Below are 26,899 nucleotides of genomic sequence, written 5' to 3' on the forward strand. Positions count from 1 at the left end.
TTACTGGATATACTCATGTATACATCTAGAAATTTAGGTCCAAAAATTGACCCCAAAAAACCTGAGTCGACTTATCCATGGAGCAATGCAAATACTGTATCTTAACTCTTATTTAAAACAAGGAACCATCTCCTGGTGAAAGGCAAGAGTATAATATGCCTGGAAGCATGGATTTCCTCTAATCTCTCATCCATCCAGACTTAAGAGTAAGCACAAAGAGTTATAGCTGCTGGGATTTTGTAAGTTCTTTGACATTGTTTTGCTTTGCTTCATCCTCTAGATCCTTTGCTATATGTCCTAAGTTTTATCCTTGACGTATCCACGGGTCAGAGCAAAATGCACAATCTTGGCCGCAAAATTCGCCCTCGACTTATACATGAAGTCGACTTAGAGTCCAGTATATACGGTAAGTCAACTGAAGGATGGGGAGGAAGAAGAAGGAGAAAGAGAGGGTGAGGAGGAGGAGGAGGAGGAGGAGGAGGAGGAGGAGAGGGACATTGGGGGAGAAATGTTGTTTGGCCAAACTACAGATACTCACACTAAATGGGACAGGTTATCTTTGGCTGAAGTCCAGTTTCCCAGGAAACGGATGGAAAGGAGCTTAGCTTTTGAGTGCACTGCAGCTGTGCTTAGATTTTAATGAGCATAGAGGATTTTCACAAAACAATGTCAAGGAGGCCAGAGATTCTAGGGACACTGTAAGTTCCTTGGGGCAGACTTTGGAAGTAGTGTCTGTTGTTGAAAGAAAGAAAGAAAGAAAGAAAGAAAGAAAGAAAGAAGTTAGATCAAACTTGACAAATCTACCAAGGAAATATCTACCCATGACACCTTGTTTTTTCTTTAGGTTGCCCTCACTCTGGACCCTTTCACATCACACCATTATAGCATTATGGTTCCACTTTAACTGCCATGCCAACCTCTGATGGTATCCTGGAGTCCGTCATTTGGCGAGGCACTCGCTAGAGCCCTCCGAGGGCAAATCTACATTGCAGAAATAATGCAGAAATAATCCAAAATGACAAGTCCCAGGCTAATGTAGCGTGGAGACATAGCCATTTCAAGTGGTGTCGAACTGCATTGTTTCGACAGTGTAGACGCACCCAGAGAATGCTCAGTCCTCTTCCTTAAAATGCAATGTAAAGTACGGCCCACAGCAAACCCTAAAGTGAGCCCGCTTTCAGTATCTGTACCCAAGCAATTCTAATTTCTGTTTCATGACAGTTGGATTCGGATCCTTTGACTGACCTTAATGTAAATGGAGCAGATATTCAGGATGTCTCCAAGGCTGCTGTTGCTGCCATGTTGCAGAATTAATGCGGTTTGACACCACTTTAACTGCCCTGGCTCAATGCAATGGAATTCTGGGGACTGTAGTTTTGTGAGACATTTCGCCTTCTCCGTCAGACAGCTCTGGTGCAACATCAAACTACAAGTCCCAGGATTCCACAGCATTGAGCCATGGCACTTCAAATGGTGTCCAATTGAATTATTTCTGCAGTGCGGATGTATCCGTATCCCCCCAAATTATTGCTAGCATCATTGTCTTCTCCAATGATTCATGCCTTCTCCTGATGTGGCCAAAGTACAAAGCCTCAGTTTAGTCATCCTGGCTTCCAGGGAATGCTCAGGCTTAACCAGTTCCAGAATCCAATGTGAAGTCGAAGGCTTTCATGGCCGGCATCCATAGTTTTTGTGGGTTCTTCGGGCTATGTGGCCATGTTCTAGAAGAGTTTATTCCTGACATTTCACCAGCATCTGTGGCTGGCATCTTCAGCGAATTCTCAGGGTCCATCTACATTTTCGAAATAATGCAGTTTGTTCCGACACCCATTGGCATCTATTGTATATATACCCAACTCTCTTCCATGCCAGCATTCTCTGAAGATGCCAGCCACAGATGCTGGCGAAACATCAGGAATAAACTCTTCTAGAACAAGGCCACAGAGTCCGAAAACCCCACAAATATCTATGTTCTGGAATCCATTTCTTTGTCTTCTTGCCCATCCATGATATTCTCAGCACTCTTCTGCAACGCCACATTGCAAATGAGTTGATTTTCTGCCAGGCGGCTTTCTTTACTATCCACAACTCATATCCATAAGACTATGAAATCTTGGATGATCTTCACTTTGGTGTTCAGATTTATATCTTTACACTTTAGGATCTTGTCCAGTTCCTTCACAGCAGCCCTTTCCATTCCTATTCTTCTTCTAATTTCTGGACTGCAGTCCCTGTTTTAGTCAAGATTTGATCCAAGATACGAGGATTCCTTGATAATTTCAATTTCCTCATTATCTGGGATGGATCCTTGCAAATCTACATTGCCATGATTTTTGTTTTCTTAATGTTCAGCATTAAGCCTTGACACTTTCCTCTTGGACCTACTTCAGTAATCGCTCCAGGTCTCTGTTGGTTTCTGCTAGTAATAGTATCATATCATCTGCATATAATCGGTGGTCAATATTCCTTCCTCCGATCTTCACTCCTCTTTCTTCTGATTGTAAGCCTACTCTGGGTATGATATTTTCTGTACACAGGTTGAATAAATATGGTGATCTTGCTTCAATTCTACTTTTCTACCTCCATGAGATAATCTCCTTTCTCCGGGTGCATAGTATCATAGTAATTGTTGTCAGCTGCTTCATACAGACACATCATATTTCCAGATCAAGTTCCCTCCCCTCTTTGTTCGGAAAGGAGGTAGGACATTACGATTCATCAGTTTATTATCTCCTTTTCCTCATCTGGAGAAATGCGTTCAGATGAATCCAGTGCTGTGGAATCCTGGGACTTGTAGTTTGTTGCTGTGGATCTCATCTGATCGCATTTCTCCAAATGAGATCCACCTTAATCACAAAACAAACCTTTCCGCTGCACTCAACAGGTCCTTCGTGAACACAACTTTGGCTGCTGCCACACTGCAAAAACAAGGCAATTTGAGTCCACTTCAACTGTCACATCTCCATCCTATGGAATCCTGGGATTTGGAGTTTGTCAGAGCTCTTTGCAGAGAAACACCTCTCAGAACTACAAATTCCAGCATTTCATAGCATTGAGCCATTTCAGTTAAAGTGGTGTCAAGCTGGGTCCATTCTGGAGTGAAGATGCAGCCCTTACAATTATTTATGGCATTCACTTACACATTCCCAACAAACAGTGCTCTTGGTGGAGACTCTCAGCGATGAAGACCTGAGTCAATTGACTCAGACTTAATCAACTCAAGTCTGCAAGTTTACTTGACTCAGACTCAAGTCACTTCAACAACTCGACTTGGACTTGACTCATGACTTGATTCTACTCAAGACTTGAATATTTTTAGTGACCGATTTGCTGCTCTGAAAGACCTAGAGATTCCTAGAGAGGACACTCTACTGGGCCTTTGTAGCTCCTCCAGGGCAGTCCTATGGCCAGTGTCTGTTGGACGTTGACCACACAGTTGCTCTGGAGGACCTAGAGATTCCTAGAGAGGTGTCCTCTCAGATAAAAACATGGCATTTTTGTTATTTGCGATTTTTCCATATTCATGGGGATCTTGTGTCCCAAACCCTAGCGAACATGGAGGGACAAGTGTATATTTTCCTACAGACAAAAATGGGAGCCGCAATAACAAATCATCCAAATTATGAACAAGCTTTTTTTCTTGACAGTTGGAACAAAGATTACTTTTGGCTAGGTTTTCTCTCTCTCTTTGGAAACCTTTCCAAACTACACATATACAGGTAAGCTGATGGATAAAAATGCCTCTCCGTCTCCGCTTTCGTGTCTTCGGACCGGAAGACATGGGAGGGATGACGGTGGCTCCTTCACATTTTTCTCCCATACACCTGCCTAGTTTCTTTGTCAGCATCCATGCTCAGCAACCCAAGTTTAAGGCAGTTCCCAACTTACGGTCATTTACAGCTTACATCTCAAGTAAATCCAGAAGGTGTCTGATGGAAAGGAGAAAGAAGAAGGCAAAAGGGAAAGAAGGAAGGGGAAAAAAACAGGGGGAGACGCCAGGCATCTTAATCCCCCTGTTCATTCATGCTCTCTGTAATGTTCTTTAAGGCCTCTGCTGAGAATCTAGGCTTGAAATGAAGGCTGATAAATTAGTCTGGAGGGAAACAAGGCAGATTCTGCTTGTAAAAGGTCATGCCAACTTTGTTCTGGGTGAGGGTTTATCTCGACTGCAGCTGCGACAGACAATGGCCAAGACCTAAATGGCAGAAATTTTAAGCTCTGCTTGCGAAATTACTCTGCCGATAAGGTAGAATGGACTTTAGTAAGATCTAAATGGGAAAAAAGGGAGGTATGGGTGCATGGTATTTTTCGAACACGATTGAACGAGGAAGACACAATAAGATGTGCAATTAAAGCAAAGATTTTTTTTCTTTACCCGGGCATTATCTCAAAGGGAAGAAACATATTGCCGGCTAATCAGATAAAGCAAAGGGGAAGGAAGAAAGCAAGTTGCCTCTCGTCGCAGAATGATCTGCCCTCTGTCCAAATCTGCCGGCAAGATTGTTGCAAGGCAGAACATAAGAAGCAGAGGGAATGCAATGAGAGACCCCCAAGAGATTTTACTTTACAGACATTCACGTGTCAGTCATCATAAATCCATCCTCTTCTGCGGTGGGGTGCCTTTACTTTCAAATCTGTATGTCTGTGTGTGTTGTGTGCATTCAATTCATTTCTATGAGTCTCAGTTAAAAGGGTGGTATAGAGCCAGTACAGACAGGACAAAATAAAGCTGCTTCGGGTCACTTTGGAAGTATGCTGTTTAAATGTTGCATGCGTCCTAAGAGGCCAGAAGCCACACCAAAGCCATACTCCAGTCCTAAGGACTGGAGCACAGCTTTGGCACAACTTCTAGCCTCTTAAGATGCGTGTGTCATTTAAACAGCATACCTGCAAAGTGACTCGAAGCAGCTTTATTTTGGCCTGTCTGTACAGACTCATATACAGTGCGTCCTCACCTTACGCAGGGATCCATTTCGGATCCCTCCGCGTAAGGCGAATTCTGCCTATGCTCAAGCCCCATTGTTTCCAATGAGGCTCGTGCACGGTGGCCGCGGTGGCGCAGTGGTGCATGGGGCGCAACGGGCGAGCACGCCCATTCAATTGAATGGGACGTGCCACCCCTTCCGCCCTGCGCACACCCCGCGGCTTGAGCGCGTATGCTCAAGCCGCGTACGGCGCGGGCGCGCTGTACATATATCATCGTCATCAACAATGTCATCTTATTAGGCGACCCTACTATCATAGGGTTTTGTGGCAGGATTTCTTCAGAGGAGGTTTGCCATTGCCTTTCCCTGAGGCTGAGAGTATGCGACTTGCCCAAGGTTACCCAGTGAATTTCATGCCTGATCTGGGAATTGAACCCTGATCTCTAGAGTTGTAGTCTAATGCTCAAACCACTACACCATGCTCTCACTCTCTAGGTTAGGTAGAACCAAACGTTGCCAGACAGAAATCTGGAAGGCAATTTTGAGTTCCCCATGGGTAAAATGGCTGGAAAATGTAGTAATCTCCTGCCCTGCTGTTCCAAACTGAGGAATGTGTGCAAGCAGGCTCTCAAAGTTGTTCCATGTTAGAAATCATGCCCCATTGATTGAATTTTGCCTTGTGGACAGATTTCCCCCCCAATTGGATCCAATCTCATGCAAGCATGGGCATAAAGCAACAGTCCAGAACGGTGGCCTTTCAGATGCTGGACTACGTCTCCCATCACTGACAATATTGATCATCTCCATCGCCTGGAGCATCATCTGGACTTCGTGTTCCGTAATGACCAAGTATGTCAGCAGGGGTAAGGAAGATGGCTATGTCAAGTCACATGGAAAACTATGGTTATAAATGGAGAACCAGTATGGTGTAGTGGTTTGAGCATTGGACTATGACTCTGGAGACCAGGGTTCGATTCCCTCCTTAGCCATGAAACCCAGTGGGTGACATTGGGCAAGGCACATGCTCTCAGCCTCGGGGGATGGCAATGGCAAACATCCTCTGAGCAAATCTTGCCAAGAAAACCTCAAGATAGGGTCGCCGTAAGTCGGAAATGACTCGAAGGCACCCAACAACAGCAACAAATGGAATAAAATGATTCAATGGTCAATGGTTCCCAAACTTGGGTGTTCCAGATGTTTTGGATTCCTGACTTCAGTGGATGCATTTGATCATGGTTGAACACACCCAGCACCCCCAGTTTCTGGGTGTAGAACAAGAATCTTTACTCTCGTGAAGTCGAAGGCTTTCATGGCCGGCATCCATAGTTTTTTGTGGGTTCTAGAAGCTAACTCTTCTAGAACATGTCCGCATAGTCCGAAAAACACACAACAAACTAATCTTACTATTCATAAATATTGATCTTTTTGTTTGTAAAAGGAAAGTACAGACGCCCCTCCAAGTCCTTGGACTTGAAAATCCATGGAGGGGCAATATCCATTAACCTTAATGGGGTGTGTGCCATGTGCCCCATTCAAGCGTATGGAGCTTGGATATGCGCAAAATTTGGAACTCAGAAGGGGTACAGAATGGATCTCCAAGGGGCGACCATACTGAAGTTGTAAGAAATAAGCAAACAAAAAAGTCCACCCCCAAACAAACAAAACCACAATGTTCCCAATTTTGTTGTTGTTTCTCAAGGCAAGAACATGGGAAGAGGAAGAAGACACAGAGATAGCATAGAAGATTGTATTCGTAGGAAGGATCACATTCCCGAGAGCGAAAAGAGGGCCCTGTATTCTCGCCGCGCTTCTTCGACAAGGGAGACAAGGCTATTTTTCATGCCCCCGTGGTCACAAGCGGGCTATTCTTGGTGCTCCCTCTCCATTTTGTTTTTAATAGGGATGATAAAATACTGGTTCAAGAGGCTGGTATTCATAGATGTCTCGTGAAGACGAAAAGAAAACATTTATTTCCTATTTCTGCTTGTGAATCAGGACGTTCTATTTTAAGGGAAATGCCCGCCGCTGGATCACGGATGAGTTATTACCCCTTATGGAAATAAACAGAGAAATATTACAGTGGCCTTTTTTTCCCTGGTCATTCTTTCACTCATGCCTCACTCGCTCTTTCGCTTTGCCCCCCTCCTTCCCATCCCGGTTCCTTATATACCCAAATTTCCAACCCTTTCCAAACATAGACCTTTTTGCCAAACGTGGACTAAAAGTGACCTCTTCCCCTGTCTCTGATCGAACATCAGTGAAGGAGAGAGCAAGAAATGGTTGGCATTCAACCCTATGGCTGATGTGAAGGCTTTAATGGCTGGCATCCATAGATTTTTGTGAACCTTTCAGGCTATATGACCATGTTCCAGAAGAGTTTATTCCTGACGTTTCACCCGCATCTATAGCTGGCATCTTTAGAGAAGATGCCAGCCACAGATGCTTGCGAAACATGGCCACATAGCCTGGAAAACGCACAAAAAAACCTTATGGTTGATGTTTTCGAAACCTCTTCTCGGACAAGGAAGGTTCCTAATAATTTTGAAAGGAGTAATGGGAGAGGAGCCAAAGTGTAAATCAGCTTTGTTTCTGCAGTGTGTTTTGGACCCAAGTTGGATCTCTGATGATGTGAAATCCCAGACGGAGGCACAGCTTTAGAGTCAAGCACTAAATGGATTGCATGTTCGGTCTTTTAAAAGTCATCTCTCTTTTGCAGCCAAGCCCCGCGCCCGAAAACTGACGTGGAGCATTCCTGAAGGAATGTTTTCCTTCATTCCACAAGGTGTTTCCGTATAGCTCATAAAAAGATGCTTAACGTGTGCAAATCCGAGGCCACATCATATCCACACCCTCCTTGGAATGGCCCAATATATATATATATATATATATATATGAGAGGTGGGAAAGGAAAGATGTTTCCACAAGCAACTTTGGAAGGTGGTGCTAACTAAACATTGTGAAAGTCGTGACATTCACGGCCGAAGCATCCCAGGGCAAGAGGAACCTCTGAGGCATCTTTGTTCAACGCAGTGGAAAGCAAAGTCGAGAGAGTTGGCAAAGGCTCCTTTTTTCCATCCATCTATTTTATTTATTTTTTTGGTTGAGGTGTGTGAGTGGTATTGGTTTATTTATCCATTCAATAATCCATTTATCCAAAGCTGACATGCAAAACTGACTGGTCCAAATCTGTACCACGGTCCGAAGCCGCGACTGGAAGCCATAACCAATGAGCAAGTAGGATTAGAGCAGTGGTTCCCAATCTCTGGTCCTCCAGATGTCTTTGACTTCATCTCCCAGATTCCCTCATCGTTGGCAATGCTGGCAAAGGCTTCTGGGTGCTGAAGTCCAAAACAGTTGGAGGACCAAAGATTGAGAACGTCTAGATTAGAGGGGAAGGTGGAATGGGGTAAAGTGAAATGGGTCCTTTGACCATGCAAACAAGGACAAGATCTCCACAGGGGGATGAGGAGGAACATGAGAGACTTTGATGTAACAGAGTGGGTAAGAAATGCCCAAAGTCCAAAAATGGGAGCATTGATTTGTACGGTTAAAGCACCACCTAATCTGGTATTCCATATCCAACTGCACCAAATCTGCTGGTGTCCCTTGACAGTTGGTACCAAAAAGGCAAAGCAGAAAAAGAAGCTATTGACTGCAGTACCATGGAAAGCTCCAAGAAAGCCAGCATCTCAATCCAACAGAAACTAGAATCATAGATGTTTATCACACTATGCTCTTAAAGAGGTACTATTCCAGTGTGACTGCACTAGCAGCCTCCTGTTGCATGCTGGGATTGGCAGTTTTAAGGAGCTGAACTTCTCTGCCTGAGAATTCTAAATACCCCTCCTTAAAACTTCCAATCCCAGCATGCAACAGGAGGCAGCTAGAGGAGTCACACTGGAATAGTACCTCTTTAAAGCATAGTGTGATAAACATCATAGTAACATAGACCTGGAAGAGATACCAATGGTGATCCAGTCCAACCCAGTTCTGTCATGCAAGAAGACACCATCCAAGCACTCCAAAGAGATGGCCATCCAGCCTCTGCTTAAAAACCACCAAAGAAGGACACTCCACCTCTCTCCAAAACCACTGTCAAACAGCTCTTACCATCAGAAGTGCTTCCGAATGTTGAAGTGGAATCTCTTTCCTTCTAGTTTGCATCCTTTGCTCCAAGTCTTAGTCTCTGGAGCAGCAGAAAGCAAGCTTGCTCTCTCCTCAATATGACATCCCTTCAAATATTCAAACAAGGCTATCATATCACCTCTTAACCATCTCTTTTCAAGGCTAAACATACCCAGCTCCCTAAGATGCTCCTCATAGGGCATGGTTTCTATACCTTCCACCATTTTGGTCACTTAGCAGTCCCAGCACCCAGCTCCATTCCAGCCCTGACTTGAAAAATCATTCTTGTTCTTGCCAATGCATACCTTGTGCTATTGACCAGGCATACTGGACCAGAAGGTATGGAAGCCTTCGTGCAAATTGGTCTCAAGGGACAGAATCCACGAGGGACCTCTCAGGTCTCATGGGGTACACTAGCCTCAGATTTGGTGTTGATAGACTTCATAGAATCATCGAATCCTACATTTGAAAGAGATGCCAAGGGCCATCCAGTCCAACCCCATTCTGCCCTGCAGGAACACTCAATCAAAGCATACCAGACAGATGGTCATCCAGCCTCTGTTTAATAACCTCCAAAAGAGGAGACTCCACCACTCTCCAAGGGAGTCTCTTCCACTGTTGAACAGCCCTTACGGTCAGGAGGTTCTTCCTAATACAGTATTGAGGTGGACTCTCTTTTCCTGTAGCTTGCACCCGTTATTTTGGGTCATGTTCTCTGGAGCAGCAGAAAACAAGCTTGCTCCCTCCTCAATATGACATCCCTTCAAGTATTTAAATAGGGCTATCATATCACCTCTTAACCTTCTCTTCTCCAGGCTAAACATCCCCAGCTCCCCAAGTCGTTCTTCATAGGATATGATTTCCAGACCCTTCACCATTTTGGCCATCCTCCTTTGGACATACTCCAGTGATCCCAGACTTTTCTGGCTTCATCCGACTCTGAGCCTGAGGCCAGGACCATGACATAACTTCCACAGAAAGCTATGTATGCATAGCATAACTCATTTTGCATATGCAAAAGTTGACTGGGTTGACTCAACTGCCACTCATCTCGACGCTAAATCAGCGAGATGCTTGAAGTGCCACTGGTCTTGTTGCATTTGCTCCAACAAGTGACTAACCCGGTCCCCCTGGAAATCATTACATTTCGCCATGCAAAGAGGAAATCCTCCAGCCTTCCAGCATAGTCAGACTGAGTGCTCCCTGGCAAAGGAGCCGAGCGGGATTTACAGTGCCAGCAGGAATGCAAATCTAAAAACAGAACAAGCCACATATGCAAAGAAACGTCAGAGTATGGGAGGACGGGTTTTCCACTTGGATCCTTTTAAGAATCCTCAGTCTAGGAGAAGAGTAAGCTTTACTGGACACCTGGAATATATTGATCCCTGTATGGTACCCAGAATACAACACAACGCCACCAGGAACATGTCTGTTCATGTAGATCTACAGACTCCAGGTGTATCTCAGGCTGCATCTGTACTGGAGAAATCTTCAGCACTATATAAATAATAATAATAATAATAATAATAATAATAATAATAATAATAATAAATATGCAGTTTGGCAGCTCTTTCTCTGCCATGGATCTATGCTATGGGATCCTGAGATTTGTAGTTCTTTGCACTATTTACCCTCCACTGTCAGAGGCTACAAATCCCAAGATTCCATAGCATGAAGCTACGAAAGTGACTTTGGCGATGGAACCCAAGTCCAAACGTGACATTCACTTATGTTTCATATACAACTGACAAACTTAGTCTGAAGGTGATTTTATACATAGTATTTGTTAACTGAGATTAAAGAAATGTGTGTGTGTGTGTATTAATGAGAGCGGGTATAAAATAAGAACTCAGAAGTGGAAGAAATATAAAGTTAGATAAAGAAATGTTACCGTTAAGCAATAAGGTATTTGTTGTCAAGGGAACAATGAAGGTTTTGCAAATAGGACATTAGATGACTATGCATGTATTTTGCTTTAATCTGTTTCTTTTATCATTATTGTTAAATGTATGATATAAATAAAATTACAGTTTTCCTCCGGAGGAACACTGCAGCAGCCAAACTGCGCGGCGTCATCCAAACCAAAAAGAACCCGGAAAAACTGGGTTCATCTTGGCACACTCGGACGACGTCATCAGTGTGCCATTGGTGCACTGTGGCACATCAATGACGCAAGCATGGTGCCCAAAGGTGCGTCTGTTGCACTGCGTTTGTGTAATGGATGCGCACCCCATGTGGGCAGGGCCAGGCAGTCATGGCGCTGCCAGCACATTTTAGGATTCCAGAGCGTGCAGTTTCTGCACACTCTGGAACCCCCAAAATTGGCCGTGCTTCCTGTCCATCTGTCTCGGGCCAAAGTTTTGTACATTGACCCATCAGAAAGCAAAGGTGTTACCATCTCCGCCACCCATATGCACAACCTTATATTTTGGAGTATTCTGGATACTGGAATTCTGGATAAGGGAGACTCAACCCATATTTGCTAATAATCCAGTATACATGGATTTACCACCTTGGAGAAACAGGCTCATGTTTAACCAAACCTGTGCTATAACACGGTTAACACGGTCCCAGGCCATTTTTGCTTCTGGATGGCTTCCCGCTCTGCTGAGAGGAGAGCTTCATAAAACCAGCAATACCTTTCCGACAGTTTTAGTGGAATTAAATGCAACCTGTCAAGGGGCCACGTCATCTGTTTGCCTTGAATTCCACCCAGAACAGGAAGCGAAAACACCAGCCGCTCAGCTTATTGCCAACATAATTTATAAAAAGGAGCACAGAAAAATATTCCTAGAAAGTGTGTCCATTTCCCAGTGCCTGGTGCTCTGCTGAAGTTAAAGCAAAATGGAGAAAACTCCCCATGGCTTGCACACAGATGCATACAAGACATAAGATCCTGGCTGAAGACGCAGCGCAATACATTCACAAATCTGAACGACGGTTGTTCATTAAAGCCAATCGCATTTTCCCCCTGTAAAATAACCCACTTGTGGTTCACATTCACAAATGAATCGATTCAAAATGGATCCGCTCCAGCTGGCCAAAGGCCAAATTTACATCAATTCCGATCTGCATCTGGTTCACAGAATCGATTTATCCAAAAAGACGGGGAAAAATTAGTGTCAAATGGGTTAAATGGGTCTAGCACATGGCCCCCCTCTCTGAATCTCTTCAGCAATTCGGTTCAAGTGGGAACCAGGGTCATTTGAACCTGTTCAAACCGATTTGTGATCTGGTTTAAAAGGTAGTGGGAATCAGTCCTGAATCTTACAAACCCCAACTGGCTTCACTGTTGATGCCTGCCTTAGGCTAATTTTAAAACCCAGCACTCTGACCAGGCTCCTATGGACTACCATTTTGATTTCCAGCATATTCCTGGATGTAGCATCACTCTAAAACATTATAGGAAATCAAAATGGCAACCTAAAGCAGTGATCAAACTGTGGCCATTGCCACCAACTCCATCACTGCTCATCACCAATTGAGATGGATGTAGAAGGAAGTAGACTTAAGTCTATGAAAGCTCATGCTGCCAACTTCTTCCTACCAATTAATCTCAAAGGTGCTACAAGATCTCTCTACATAAAGATAACGGCAATGGTAAAGCTACTTCCAGTAGTCCTTTCCAGACAGCATCCTACAAACCAGGCTCTGACTAGCATTCAGCAGAGCATGTTCGCTCTTGCAGCATGACTGAAACATATGCAATGACCGCAAGCTTACCTCCCATCCGTAGTTGGTCTCCTTAAGCGTTGTCCCCGGTAAAGCCACGTAAGGCCCAAATCTTTCCCCTGTTTCGATCTTCTTTTTGGTCCAAATACCCAGTCCAGCCCCTGGAATGGAGGACTCTCTCAGTTCAAAGTCGGGCGGGATTGGAATGTCGTCGGGGATGTAGACGGGGGCTTCGTATGGCGAGCCTTCCTTGGGGTTGAAGTCCTCGCCAGCGGGGAAAGGTGACGGCGGTCCAACGGGGATGGGGGACATGATGCTGTCCTCAGTCTCCTCTTCTGCGCTCTCAGCTGCTAGGAGGTCCACCTCAGTTTCGTACATGTTATTCACAATCTCGTTGTCGCCTTTAGGGAGGGAAAGGCAGAAAAGTATATTAAACAATAATAAGGAGCACTGTTGAGGTCAGCGTGACCAGAGGTCCTAACCGCAAAGTAAGAGATGGCACCGCAAAATGGAGGGCATTCAAGAAAAACATTACAAAACAAAAACTAAAGACTCGAGCGCACATGTAAATTAAAGCTTCTTAGTCATGCTCAAAATGGAGGACATTTTGGAATTCCTCCTGGACAGAAGGTTGAAGGATAGGACATGTCCTGGGAAAGGAGGATGCCTGGTCACCAGGCTGAGGTCCACCGACTGGTTTGCCAACCAAATTTCAGAAACAGAAGTGGGTCTACTGAGTTCATTAATCCGCACCTATTCTGAGAAAGGCTTGCTTCATCCGTTCTCATTCAGAACGAGAATTGCAAGTATTCTTTGCATCCCTGTTCTGATCTTGAAAACTAAGCAGAGTACTAAAAGTTAGTACTTGAATGGGAAGCCGCCAGGGAATACCAGGCGCTATAGGCGATATTGCAGGAGAAGGAACTGGCAAAGCCACCTCTGACCATTCCTTGCCTAAGAAAACCCTATGAAATCTATGGGGTCACCATAAGTTGCCAGGCAATTTGATGGCACACACACACACAAACACACATGTGACCCACTGGATTTAGGCCAACTGTCTTAAAAGGGTGGCTCTTTACATGGCATTGTGCATTACTTCACTTATTTCAGAATGTGGTAAAGCTGTGTTGAGGGACCCTTCTGCTCAGTCTATTCAATGAGGTCCACTTGTCTGCCCCAAAATCCAGCCTTTATGGCATCACTGGAATCATGTGCCACACTTTTTCATGCTCTGTAGGAAAACAACTTGCATGTCCCCACAGTGAAGGTTGCCTTTTGCCCTTCTTTATAGGCTAAAGGGATTCCTGGAGGTATCCCTGCCACCTGCATGTCAGGTTTGGCCAGAGGTACCCATCAAAAGAAGAGACGGCATGGCACAGTGGTTTGAGCATTGGACTACAACTCTGGAGACCAGGGTTTGAATCCCAGCTCAGCAACAAAAACCCACTGGGTAACCTTGGGTGAGTCACGCTCTCTCAGCCTCAGAGGATAGCCATGACAAACCCCTCTAAAGAAACATGCCAAGAAAATTTCGTGATGTCCTTAGGGTTGCCATAAGTTGGAAATGACTTGCAGGCACACAGCTCACACATGCTAGTCACCACGACATGAGGAACTGCATTAAAAGATCACGGCATTAGGAAGGTTGGGAACCTCTGCTCTAATGGAAGTCAACAAAGAATGTGCCATTGAAACTACGTCTCTCTATCCAGGCACAGCTTGGCAAACTCCGGAGGACCATTCCTCCCCAAACAGAACAAGCTGATGCGCAACGACATCCAAAGCAATATGTCTGATGCAATCTAAACCAATCTGAACTCCTTCTCTCCACTAGAGTACCCATATTGTTCTATAAGACTCTGCACAGAATTTCCTTTCTCTTTTTGCAGGGCAACGAAAATGTTTTGTGCAGTTCACAGTTTCCAAAAAATAAAAGGGGTGGAGAGGGTGCCTAATCTGCTTCCAAGGTGTCTCAGGAGCCATTTCGAGCCTTTCTTTCTTTCAGATGGTTTGAAAAACAAAGCAAGAAAGCTCAACCCTTTGCAAAGGCATGTGGCTAAAACACTTATTTAATTTAGGTGCATTCAGAAGCATAATTATAAGCATACAAGTGGGTGGTGGTGTCTTTCCCCCCTCTTCCACTGATTTGTGCTCTTTGCGCACAAAAGCAACAGTTGGACCACAGCTGTTCCCGTCACGTGCCGAAGTCCTTGTGGAGCAGAGAAAACACCCCCAGAAGAAACATTCAAACGGGACGTATGAAAAGCAAAGGTAAAAATGCAATGGGAGACAATGAGCCAACTGAGTCCAAGGTGCTGGTGACCACCTCAGGTCAACAACATGAGCATGGCAACTATGGATCGTAGCAGAGATGGATGGTGCTCAGCACCATCCGGGATTGTGCTCTGCATCGCATTCCCTATTCTTAGCTTTGAAACACACACACACACATGCTTACGCACATGCACAGAGCCTAAATATCCTTAATCTAGCAAGGCTGTAGTTTTTTCCCCGCTGAACAATTAGGAAATTAGTGTGATTATTTTAGCAGGCTGCAAATTACCACACTTAACTGGATTGCAAAGCAGAAGTGCCATTACTCAACGACTCCCAGGTTCCCTCCCTTTCTCTGCCTTGACTTTCTTCCTTTTGCTAAAATGCGTAGGGAGGAAGAAAAGATGACGACAAAACTGTACTGATGATGGTGGATATATATATATATATATATATATATATATATGTGCGCACATGTGTGTATATGTGTAACGGAATGAGCTGAATGCCATCAGGTGGATTTCTCCATACAATGAAGTTCTCATATAGATACAGGAGCTCTCTCTCTCTCTACTCCGGACCCCTGAAAAGTCTACTTGTCATGTTCAAGTCCATGCCATGCTAGCAGTGGGAGGAATGGTGTTGAATTTCATTTTCTAACTCTGCAGATAGATTTCGGTAAGGACTATCAGAACATAAAGAGACCACGATCAGACCAATGGTCCATTGAGTCAGCATCCAACTGTTTCTTACAGTGGACAATCACAGGCCTCCGGGAAGCCCAGGACTGGTATTCAAAGGCACACTGCCTGTGCGCATGGAGGTAATGTACAGCTATTTTGGCTAGCTGCCACTGATTGATTTGCAAAGTGATCCTAACTCATATATAGACCAGCTGTAGGGTACTAGGATTATGGGCAAACCTTTGCTACCAGCTTTTCTGCAGCCTTTGGTCCTCCAGATGCTTTGGACTTCAGTTCCCAGAATTCCTGAGCATTGGCCATATTGGCTGGATCTCCTGGAAGCTGAAGTCCAAAATGTCTGGAGGTTCAAAGGTTGAGAAGCACTGTGCTAGAGGAATCCATTTCTGCTTGATCCGATCTTTCCTAGCAGAACTGTTCTGCTGGCCAAGATCTATCAGCAAAAGTGCCCAAATGTGTATGGAGAAAAGTATGGTGAGATCCAGATTTCCTCCAGTCCCAAAGCAGAGGGTGAGGATAATCTTAAGAAACATTCTGCTCCTCTAAATTGGGATGATTCAACTCAATCTCATTTTGGCTAAAAACCCAATCAGGGCGGTCATGGGACCAAATTTGCAGGACCTGAGCAAATGGGTTCTTGAACAGGTCAACTCTGCAAAGGTGTCACTATCTCAACCAACCATGTATGCAATTTTGGAGTATTTCAGATTTTGGACTTCAGGATAATGGAGACTCAGTCCGTAACAGGAAGACCAAGGAAGGGCAGAGGGGATTGGGAGACTAGCAGTGAACCCATTTCTGGGGTGTGGGCCACAGCAGAAGCCAACGATCCTGACCCTGATGCTCCTTGGCTCTTATTCCTATGGAAGTGAGGACGCTACAATTTTTTGGGGGGGAGGGGATTGAGAAGAAGGATATATTATGTGGATATGCTTTGTTGTGATTGTGTGCTTCCAGGGCGACCCTAAGGTGAACCTATCATGGGGTTTACTTGGCATGTTTCTTCAGAAGCAGTTTGCCATTGTCAACCTCTGAAGCCAAGAGCATGTGACTTGCTCACCCAATGGCTTTCCATGGCCAAACCAGGATCACCCAATGGTTTTCCATGGCCAAGCCGGGATCACCCAATGGCTTCCCATGGCCAAGCCAGGGTCACCCAATAGTTTTCCATGCCCAAACCAGGATCACCCAATGGTTTTCCCATGGCCAAGCCAGGTCACCAATGGATTCCCATAGCTAACGGCAAGTGGTCACCCAATAGTTTTCCATGCCCAAACCAGGATCACCCAATGGCTTTCCATGGCCAAGCCAGGATCACCCAATGGCTTTCCGTGGCCAAGCCAGGATCACCCAATGGCTTTCCATGGCCAAGCCAGGATTCAAGCCTTGGTCTCTAGAGCCCTAGTCCAACATTCAAATCACTACATTGTGCCATTTCTCCTAGGTACGCTGGTTACTCTGTACGTATTGCATACCTTACCTCTTCCCTTAAGGAAAGGGCTAGCTAAAACAGAACAAGGAGCTTCTCTGAAAGCCAGATGCAAGTGAGGCTGTGCTATGTATCTGTCTCGCTATCCATCTCCTTGCACACATGTGGCCCTGACTAGATGGAGCAGGAGAGATTTACCTTCCCTCTGTGCCACCATCAACTGCAGGCCCCTGCTTCCTTTGTACCATACCTCCCTCCCTCCACCTCTTCCCCAGAATAACAATCCAACAACTGCTGCATTGTGGACTCCAGAGCAATGTGAGGGACTCCTACCGAGAATATTAATGGCTGACCTCTGATGTAATCGGGAAGGGGACGGAGGGAGGGGGATCGCGCCCCGTCCAAATTGCAGTTTTCACTTCAGTGCGGAAAGGCGTTTTGTGCTGCCAAATAGGAGCAGAGCAGTTATAACAGCAGGACTCGACTTTCAGGAACGAATCTTTCATCCCTTTTATATTCTCAAAAAAAAAAAAAAAAGAAAAAAGAAAAAAACTCCCAAGATAGGGTCTTGGGTCGCTAAAAAATATGCCTTCTTCTTTTGGAGGCCTCATAACATTTCTTTGGGAAACCATAGCATGGCATTACTAAAGGGATGTATGCATATGTGTGACGGGGGTTGGATTGTGCCGTATGCATTCAAGGAAATTCATCTATAGCTTATGAATGTTTCCTTCAAGGGAGAGGGAGAGAGAGAGAGAAAAGGGCACTCTTGCTTATGCAAACATGTCCCCAGAAACAACCCTTTCAGCAGCATTATACGCCATAATCCCAAAAATACTTGCGGTTGCAATAAATGTTTTTCCTCGAGGTATTAGCAAGTCAAATTATTTTCCACTCTATGATTAGCCTCTTTGGCACTTAGGGAACAGGGATTTCCAACCGAGCCGAGAAGGAAAGGCTGAGCTGAAGAGCAGAGTGAGACCCACAAAGAGGAACTTGACGGAGCAAACGGAAATCAAAGAGGCTCTGCCCCTGCTTCCAAACTGCTTTGGCTCGGGGCTTCCTCTGGTCTTCAGGGCTGTGCCAAAAAGAGGGTAGCATGGACAACATGGACAATATCACATGCACGAGTGCCATTTTTGCTAAATACAATTCTATGAATGACCCCTTTCCCTCTCTATGCGACTCCCTTGAAGTTTCACTCCAGCACAACAAATGGAAACTATCATCCAAAGCTTTCTTTCAGAGATGGTACGGGGGGCAAATGGCATTTATCCAAATGGGGAATGCATTCAAGAGATCAGAAGACAAGGAATGGGAAGGGCAGCATGTAAAGAACTAGAGAAGATCCTAAAGTGTCAAGGTATACAACTGAGTTAGAACTGTACAAACCAACGTTACATACCCCTTTACCATTACACACCCAAAGCTCACAGGTTGCAATACACATATCCACTAAAGCCAACGTGTTATAGTTATGGAGGGTTGCGTTTTGCATCACTGCTAGGCGCCATGATATCTTCACAGTTTCAGAAGCACCAACAGCTTAGGATCAGAACCACAGCAATTGGGTGAGCTTCCTTCAAGTCCTGCTGATGTATGGCAGACCTCCAAGGTTCAGTTTGGCAGCCGGCCGAAGAACTGGATGTTCACAAGGAGGGGGGGAAACATGGAAAAAGAAAGAAAGGCCCTTCGGGTGGGTCATTTTACTTGTGCATAAAGTGGGCAACCCACTTTCCACTGGGCAACCCTGCCAGAAAAGAAGAGGATTCTCCCAGAAGGGAGGGAAGCTGTTGGCATGTAAATGTCCTTGGAGACAGAAAGGAAAAGCATTCAGACCATTTTCTTCCTTTAAAAAGCCCAGAGGAGAATCCCAGGCTCCTCAAAGTTCCTCAAAGTATGAAATCTTGGGTTTGGAAAATGAGTATCCCAAAGGAAAACGGAAGAGGGAACTTCATCTCTCTGAATGTCTTTGCCGATGTACAGCATATTGACTGTATATTCTTCCATATGGATGTCCCTATAGACATCTAGAATGATTCTTAGTTTATTTTCCCTTTGGCGTGTTTGTCTCCCTTTTCCTTTTAAATGTGGAAGCACTTAATTGTCCACCTAAAACATATAGTGTTGCCTAATGTTCGCTGAAATAAAGGTATGGTTGTTGTTGTTGTCAAATGGGGACACCCAGTTGTTGACAACAACAACCATACCTTTATTTCAGCGAACATTAGGCAACATAATATATATAAAAGATGTTAAAACAGACATTCATAGCTGTTGTTGTTCCCAAAAATGCCTCCCACTTTTCTTGCTCTTTGGATGCATTTGCCATTGGGCTGACAATATCTCACTTTGAAGACACTCCTATGCACTCCAGTACTGCCTTCTCATCATCATCATCATCATCATCATCATCATCATCATCATGAACTTCTAGGCTTGCAAAGAAACCAACCATTTCTTGGGACGGAGGAAGCCAAAACAAGAGCGTGACAGAGCATCAGATTAAAACACATCTCTCCAAGTGTAAAAGGTCAAAACCAACGTTTTGACGTTTTTTGGACGGCGTTGCAAACGGCCTGACAATACGCCGGATCCAGATCTGGGAATGGATCTATAATCATGTCATTGATTACTGTCTCATGGCCACTATATGTCTCTTGGACATGGTTTGGATGGGGTAATAAAATTTGGGGATGTGTTTCTTCACCCTCTGCAAGGAATTTGTGTCCTCAGGGTCATCCTATGGAAGGCACTAAGGGGGAACTGGACGAAGAGATAACTTCCAGAACCAGCATCTGCTCCAACCGCACTCAAGAAAACTTTCTGGCTACCAAAGGCAAGCTGTTTCTCATCTCCTAGCAAACCAAAGGATGGTAGCTTGCAAAAGGCTGGCCAGCTGGAGGCCGGAGCCCTGCCGCGATGCTTGCGTTTCAGGCCCCGCTTCCTAGTCATGTGAGACAGCAACGCTGGGAAATTCAATCTCCGCACAGACGAACAGGGCTATACAAATACACGCAGGCTCACAAATTGTAGCAGAGGTCTCGCTGGCGCTTGGGGGACGAAGAGAAAGGATGCAAGGAATTTTTTAGAAGACGTTCCCTGGGTGCCCAACTCTATCCAAAGGTGGTTCACTAGTGGAACATCTCGCTACATTCAAATTGAGGAGAAAGAATTTCCTTTAAACAGGGCACCCAAACACGGATTAAATATAGCTCGTGTATATTTTACAAGGGTGGTACAGGTTGGTGCTTGCACAACCTGGGCCTGAAAATTAGGGCTAGGATAGGGCTGGGTGTCCATATGCACCAGCCCTAACATGGCGCCCCTGCGCATACTTTGAGACTCAAACCTTGAGACTTTGACTTGAGAAGATAAAAAATTCTAAGCACAGAACATGAGGGACTCACTTGAGATTGATTGACACTAGACTTAACAGTATTCCTCTGCAGAACCCGAGATCAACTTGAGACTTGACTTAGACTAGACTTTAAAAGTATCTGCAAGACATCGAGACTCAACTTGAGCGGCCTTGAGACTTAGACTTTCAAAAGTATCTTGCAAGGACACCAAGGACTCAACTTGAAGCCTTGACTTGAGACTGATTTAAAAAGTATCTTGCGAGAACAAGACTCAACTTGAGCCTGACTTGGACCTAGGACTTTAAAAGTATCTTGCAAGAACTCGCGACTCAAACTTGAGCCCTTGACTTGAAGACTAGATTTAAAAGTATTTGCAAAACTCGCGATCAACTTGGAGCCTTGACTTGAGGATAGACTAAAAAGTATCTTGCAAGATTGAGGGCTGATTGAGACTGGAAAACCCAACTTAAAGCATCGCTGGATTTAGGAAGTGTAGCTTCAGTCGGAAAGCTTTATTCTTGGTCCAAGATTGGTTCGCCTGATTATATCCATCCATTTGTCTCCAATGGGTTTGCCCAAAAGCTGGCCCAGGTGTCCATTTGGATACACTATCTTACTTTAAAAATGCCTTGTTCTGGTGGTGCTACTTAAACTATCAGAGTGATGCGTGAATTCATCTGGCTCCTGTTCCAGTTCACCATTTACATGCATTTACTCATCAAATGTTTCCATTACATTTCAGGATGAATATGCATTTGGATATGCATTTAAACCATCTTCTCTCTCAACATGGGCATTTTCCAGGGTGCAAATCTATATGCGACGAGGCGGCAAAGTTGTGTACTGATTTCAGTCGCACTCATTACCAGGTCGGTTGAACACAGGTTCCAGCCCAAATGTCTTTCTATCAAAACGTAATATCTTCCTGTATTTTCTCATGCTGCACCTTCCTTCTCCTTCAGAAATCTGGCATGTTCCTTGCTTAGGTGAGAGAACCTTGCATGGCAATTCCCTTTTCATACAAATCGTACCCACTGCCATAGCAAGAAGAACGACACACTTTCCACCCCAAACCTTAACCTCTGATACCTCTGGAATTTCTTTGACCATTTGCAGCAACTACCAGTAAAAGGCCCAGGAAACCAACGCCACGGCGGATACAAATGAAAACAGCATACTTTACACGTCTACAGACTGTTTGATGTCTCTGTCTGGCCTCTAAGAGACAGCTAACCAGAGGCATGAACTATATCCCTGTGGTAAAAGAAGTATCTGGGATGCTCAGTTTATCGTGCAAACCCTCAAATATCTCACAGATGAAAACGGGAGAATGGGTGGCACAGCAAGATCAGAGTTGTAGTCAAGATGGCAAAAGTTATTAAGGGGAAAAAACAAAAACACACACGCTTGAGAGGCTACAGCAGTTGCTTTTGCCAGAGGGGCTACAAAAATCCATAGTTTTGTTGGGATTTTCAGGCTATATGGGGGAAACGCCATGATGGCGCATGGGCGTCTCAGAGCGCCCAAACAGTGCTCCGCAGATAGGGGCGTCATCATGCGTGCACTGGTTGGTGCCACAGCAGCACACAAATGCTGCAGTGATGCGCTCCCTAAAAAAGACCGCCGCTCTAGCAGCTCTTCTTTAAAGGGGGATCGTTGATGGTGCTTGCTGCCGCCATGATGTGATGCCCCCTTCCGCGGAGCACTGTTTGGGCGACTCTGATGCCCAGGTGTTATCATGGTGCTCCCCATATAGCCTGAAAACTCCCACAAAAAAAACTATAGATCCAGCCATGAAACCCTTCAACTTCACATAGCATCTCTACTGCCGCACTACAAATCTTAACATTCAATTCGGACAGACCTCAGACCACAGATGGATGAATGTGGCAATATACAATTGTGAGTCCGTCTTTCTGTTCCCCAAATCCTTCTTGTCTCACAGAGTGCAAGTAATCCCAAGGCTATCTAGTTCAGTTCAATGCTAGTCTCTACTTTTGACTGCCCTTGAAAGAGCCTGGCTCCCGCATAAGACTGAGCTGCTAGGTATCTGTTTTCTATTGTATTGATTATAATTGCTTCGTAGAATAAATGCACATGTTTGCAAAACCAGCTGATACAGAAAGGGAAAAAAACAACAGATGGCTATCCTGAACTAGGGGACTTTTCTGTAGAGTCACCCCAAAATTCATCATTACACAAAATCCTTCCAATTTGACTGTTGTTTTAATTAATCTCGCTGCTATTTTATTATAATTTCTGAATTATGGATTGGAGGTGGAAGGAGAGAGATAATGGGTTTTCTTTGTATTTCTGCATTTCATTTTATTATTATGCATTGTTGCATTTTTATTGTTCTATGTTATATTTGATCGGAGTTGAAGCCACTTCGATCTTGCAGGAGAGGCGAGGTAAAAATAAAATGTCTATTCTATTTATCTATTCCATGCTATGCTATGCTTGCTATGCTATGCTATGCTATGCTTGCTAATGTTTGCAGCCAGCAAGGCAAAATACATTGTAAATAATGCATGTTTATGGGAGAGAAAGAGAGAAGCCAATGAAATGAATACAAACAAGCAGACATTTTCAAATCTATCATGATGGAGGTGAATCTTAATTACAAAGCCTACATCCATGGGCAGTTTAGCTTTCTCCAAGTTCGCCTCAGGTTTTGAATCCTTCCTTTTCTTTTCTTTTTGTTCTTACGATCAGAAAAAGGAGAAAGGACCACCAAAACATGTAAAATAAAAAATCTCCATCAGCTTGCATTAAATTCAACAACATATAGTTGTTGCCAGCCTATGGGAGATTGTTTTGTATCGGCCTGCCATGTAGGCGCCGCCTATGAGAACAAAAGAGTGGGTGTTATCCTATCCACCGCAAACATGGATGATTTAGCATTGAATCTAAGCCAGACTTCGGAGAGCCGAACTTCCAAAGCCCATTTACCTGAATGGATTAATCTGTCCATTTCGCTTGGGCTCACAGCTTAGATGTTTAAAAGGTTAAGTTTGCTTCTGTACCATTGGAGAAAAAAGTGCATATATTGGGGAGTTGAAAATGAAAAATGCCTCAACCTTCCTTACTCTACGTCTGTGAATCACCGCAGGGTTTTGTTCCTTGTCTGCTTTTACAGCGCTCCAGCAACAGAAACAAGGGATTCCTGACCCTAAAGAGATGATCATGTCCAGTTTTGAAAGTCAGGAAATAGCAACGTTGGCGATACTCGTTGCACAAAACTTTGCCTCCGGTTCAGTAGCCGCTGTGTCTCCGAAAACATGGCTAAGGCATCCCTTTTCCTTGACGGGGAACCTATCAATAAGCTTCTGTGACTGCATCCTATGTAATCCAGAGATGTAAAATTCTGCGTTTGCCGAGTGTCTAATCACCCTTCCCTAAAATACCTGGATTCCATAGGAGACCAGGATTTGAATGGAGACCCATTGGGTGACTTAGGCCAAGTCACATTCTCACAGCTCAGAGAGGAAGACAAGGGCAAGCTCCTTTTGAAGGGGATTAGGACTCATGACCCTTCGACCTGTTCAAACAGCGGCACATGCTGCTTCGGCGTGTGCTAGAGTTTCCTTCTTTGGAGGTTTTTAGCAAGAGCTGGCATGGCCATCTATTCGGAAGTACTTTGCCTTTGCATCCACCGCATTGAGAGGTTCACACTGTTGGTCCTTGGGGCCCTCTTCCAACTCTAGGACTCTATCTGATTCTATTGGCCCCCTGATTCCCACTACCTTTTAAACGGATCACAATGGATTTGAACCGGTTGTTGTAAATGACCCTGGTTCCTGCTTAAATCAAATTGCTGAATTCGGCAAGGGGGGGCTAATGCCACCAGACCCATTTATCCCGCGTCTCTTTGACACTGATTTCCCCGCGTCTTTTTCATAAATCGAAACGTGTGAACCAGTGCGGATCGGAACCGATTTAAATTTGCCCTGCGCCAGCAGGAGCGGTCCATTTGAATCGATTCATTCATGAATGTGAACCACAAGTGGAGTGGGTTATTTTACTGGGGGGAAAATGCAGATCGGGGCAACATGTAGCGTGAACCCACACTCCGCTGACAAATCGATCCATCGATTCAGATCAAAAACCGATTTTTGTAAGTGGAAATGAGGCTTAAAAGTATCACTGTTGCTATTGTACCTTGCCTATATGGCCGACGTGGCTACCCCTGACTATGCTTTATGGCATTATTAGTTGCTATATGACATGTTGTGGATGGCACAAAGCAATTTAATTCAAGTGCAGATGAAAACATTCGTGAATGTGAACCCACAAGTGGGGTTTATTTCGCAGGGAACAAGGGACCGGGGGCAAACTGGAGTGGGAACCCCGCTTCGATGTCAAATCGATCCATCGATTCGGATCGCAACACCGATTTCTCTGTAAGGGGAAGGAGGCCTATGAAATCTTTCCAAGAAAACCTGGTGATATGTTTGTCTTAGGGCAACGAAGATATGACTCTTTAAAAGCACATAAAACAACGGTTCATAACACCATGAAAACTGCAATATGCAGCTAGCAGAGGTCCCCCCCTCCCCCCCGAGTATTCACCCTCTGAAAACTAGAAGCAATGAAGATTATTCCTTGGCCATGCAGAAATGCTTCCTCTATTTGACTTGTCGAAGGGTGGCTCCTGTTGCTTGGCTGTCCAGTCCTGACAGCGAGACAATGATGAAGGGCCAGCGGTTTCTGGACACCCTCCTGGTATCTTTGCATAACTCAGATTTGCAAGGTTATCAGCAGGGGTCTGTGACTTCAGTGATGACCTCATTAAGTCCGGGGGGAGCCACATCAGCACCTTTCGGAGGCTTTTCGCACTCATCATGTGTCAGGGGGCTCCCACTGACACCTTCTTGGCCCAAGAGACTATCTCTCCTTATCCCTGCGGGGTGAACATCCCTCGCGCGGGAGACTAGGAGCATGCGTCTCGGAATGCGGCTAAGAGACAACTTCGCCTACAGAAGCCGACCAGAGACGGTTAGCAAAGAGAGATTCTAAATGGATCCAGTCCAGTTTTCCCCCTCCGTCTCTTCCCACAATACACTTCACCTCAGCTATAATTCAGGAATGGTTACTATAATTTCAACGAAGCCTTGCCACAGCCCCCTGCTCCCCTGCTTCAATCTGGATAGCTGGGGGCTGTTTTAACTCTCTTTGCAAGCAATGCGATAGCGAACCAAAGTTGAATTCGTTTATTCACCCCAACATACAGTCTTTATTCCTTTGGCTTTGGGGCGTGAGGACAAGGCCCTCCCCAAAGATCCTTTTCTTTCTTTCTTTTTGAAGCATACAAAAAAAAGGAGAGAGAGAGAGAGAAAAAAAGTACATATGCTCATTTGCACCTATTATAGGTTGGACATCGGGAAGAAACAGGGCCTGCTCTCAACAGCTTGAGTGCCGCCTGCAATGGGTGCCAGGACTTCTACCTTAGTGAGGATCTTGTTCCAAAAAGTGCTCCCTTTTTTGGTGAAAGCTATATTTGCAAGGAAAATGGCCCATTAAGTGGCAGAAGCTGCTAGCATTCTCTTCCGGAGGAACAAAGGAGACTCAGCGTGGCACTTGAGTCCGCATTAGGGTAGGCTCCGCTTTTTTCACTGCCTATATATTTTTCGAGCGTAACAGTAACAATTGGCCCCTTCACTATTCATAACCCACCTCCCTCCTCCCCCGATCGCAAAACAGGCACGGGCATAACTATTAACTTCATCTTGGCTGCTTTATGCCAGGGTGGGAGGGCAGTCAAAGGCATACATGCAATCACTCAGAACCATACGGAACATAATGTCCAGGAAAGAGACATGGGGCCAATCCCACAGTCCAAGCGGACCCGAGCCACCGGCTTAGGCGGCACTCAATATATTTAGAGGCATCAATGGGAGCAGCATGCAACTGGTGAGCCCCTCCGCAGGTCCTTTACAACACTGCTGAAGATATGACTGAAAGTTCTTTTTTTTTGAGATATCAAAACGAGACACTCTTATTCTCGGCCTGCCAACGACGGAAAATGCACACTCCTGAATATCCAGTGCACATATTCAAGTCTTTGAGTCCCAAGTCTCAAGTCAAGTCTCAAGTTTCTGCTTGAGTGCTGAGTTGAATCCTTGTAAGATACTTTCAAGTAAAGTCTCGAGTCGAGTCTCAAGTCCTTGGAAGGTACTTCAAGTCGAGTCTTAAGTTGAGTCTCAAGTCCTTGCAAAATACTTTCAAGTAAGTCTCGAGTCGAGTCTCAAGTCCTTGGCAGCGTTACTTTCAAGTCAAGCCTTGAGTCAAGTCTTAAGTCCTTGCACTACTTTCAAGTCAAGTCTGGAGTCTGCCTCTCAAGTCTTGCAGATACTATCATGTGAAGTTTAAGTCTGGGAGCCAAACTATACCCAACTCTTTCCATGC

At 44.9% G+C, this 26,899-nt stretch overlaps 1 protein-coding gene across 3 annotated transcripts in view; it reads right to left on the minus strand.

Moving 5' to 3' along the window:
• PRDM16 (PR/SET domain 16) overlaps window positions 1–13,121 on the minus strand; it is a 228,737-nt gene extending 215,616 nt beyond the window's left edge. For all 3 annotated transcript variants that reach the window (XM_042478732.1, XM_042478731.1, XM_042478734.1), the window contains exon 1: window positions 12,774–13,121. In XM_042478732.1, the coding sequence (XP_042334666.1) occupies window positions 12,774–13,100 (327 nt within the window). In that variant the 5' untranslated portion in view covers window positions 13,101–13,121. The remainder of the gene's footprint in view (window positions 1–12,773) is intronic.
• Between the last annotated feature and the right edge of the window lie 13,778 nt (window positions 13,122–26,899).

The sequence above is a fragment of the Sceloporus undulatus genome, chromosome 7 (assembly GCF_019175285.1).
Source record: "Sceloporus undulatus isolate JIND9_A2432 ecotype Alabama chromosome 7, SceUnd_v1.1, whole genome shotgun sequence".
NCBI classification, from domain to species: domain Eukaryota; kingdom Metazoa; phylum Chordata; class Lepidosauria; order Squamata; family Phrynosomatidae; genus Sceloporus; species Sceloporus undulatus.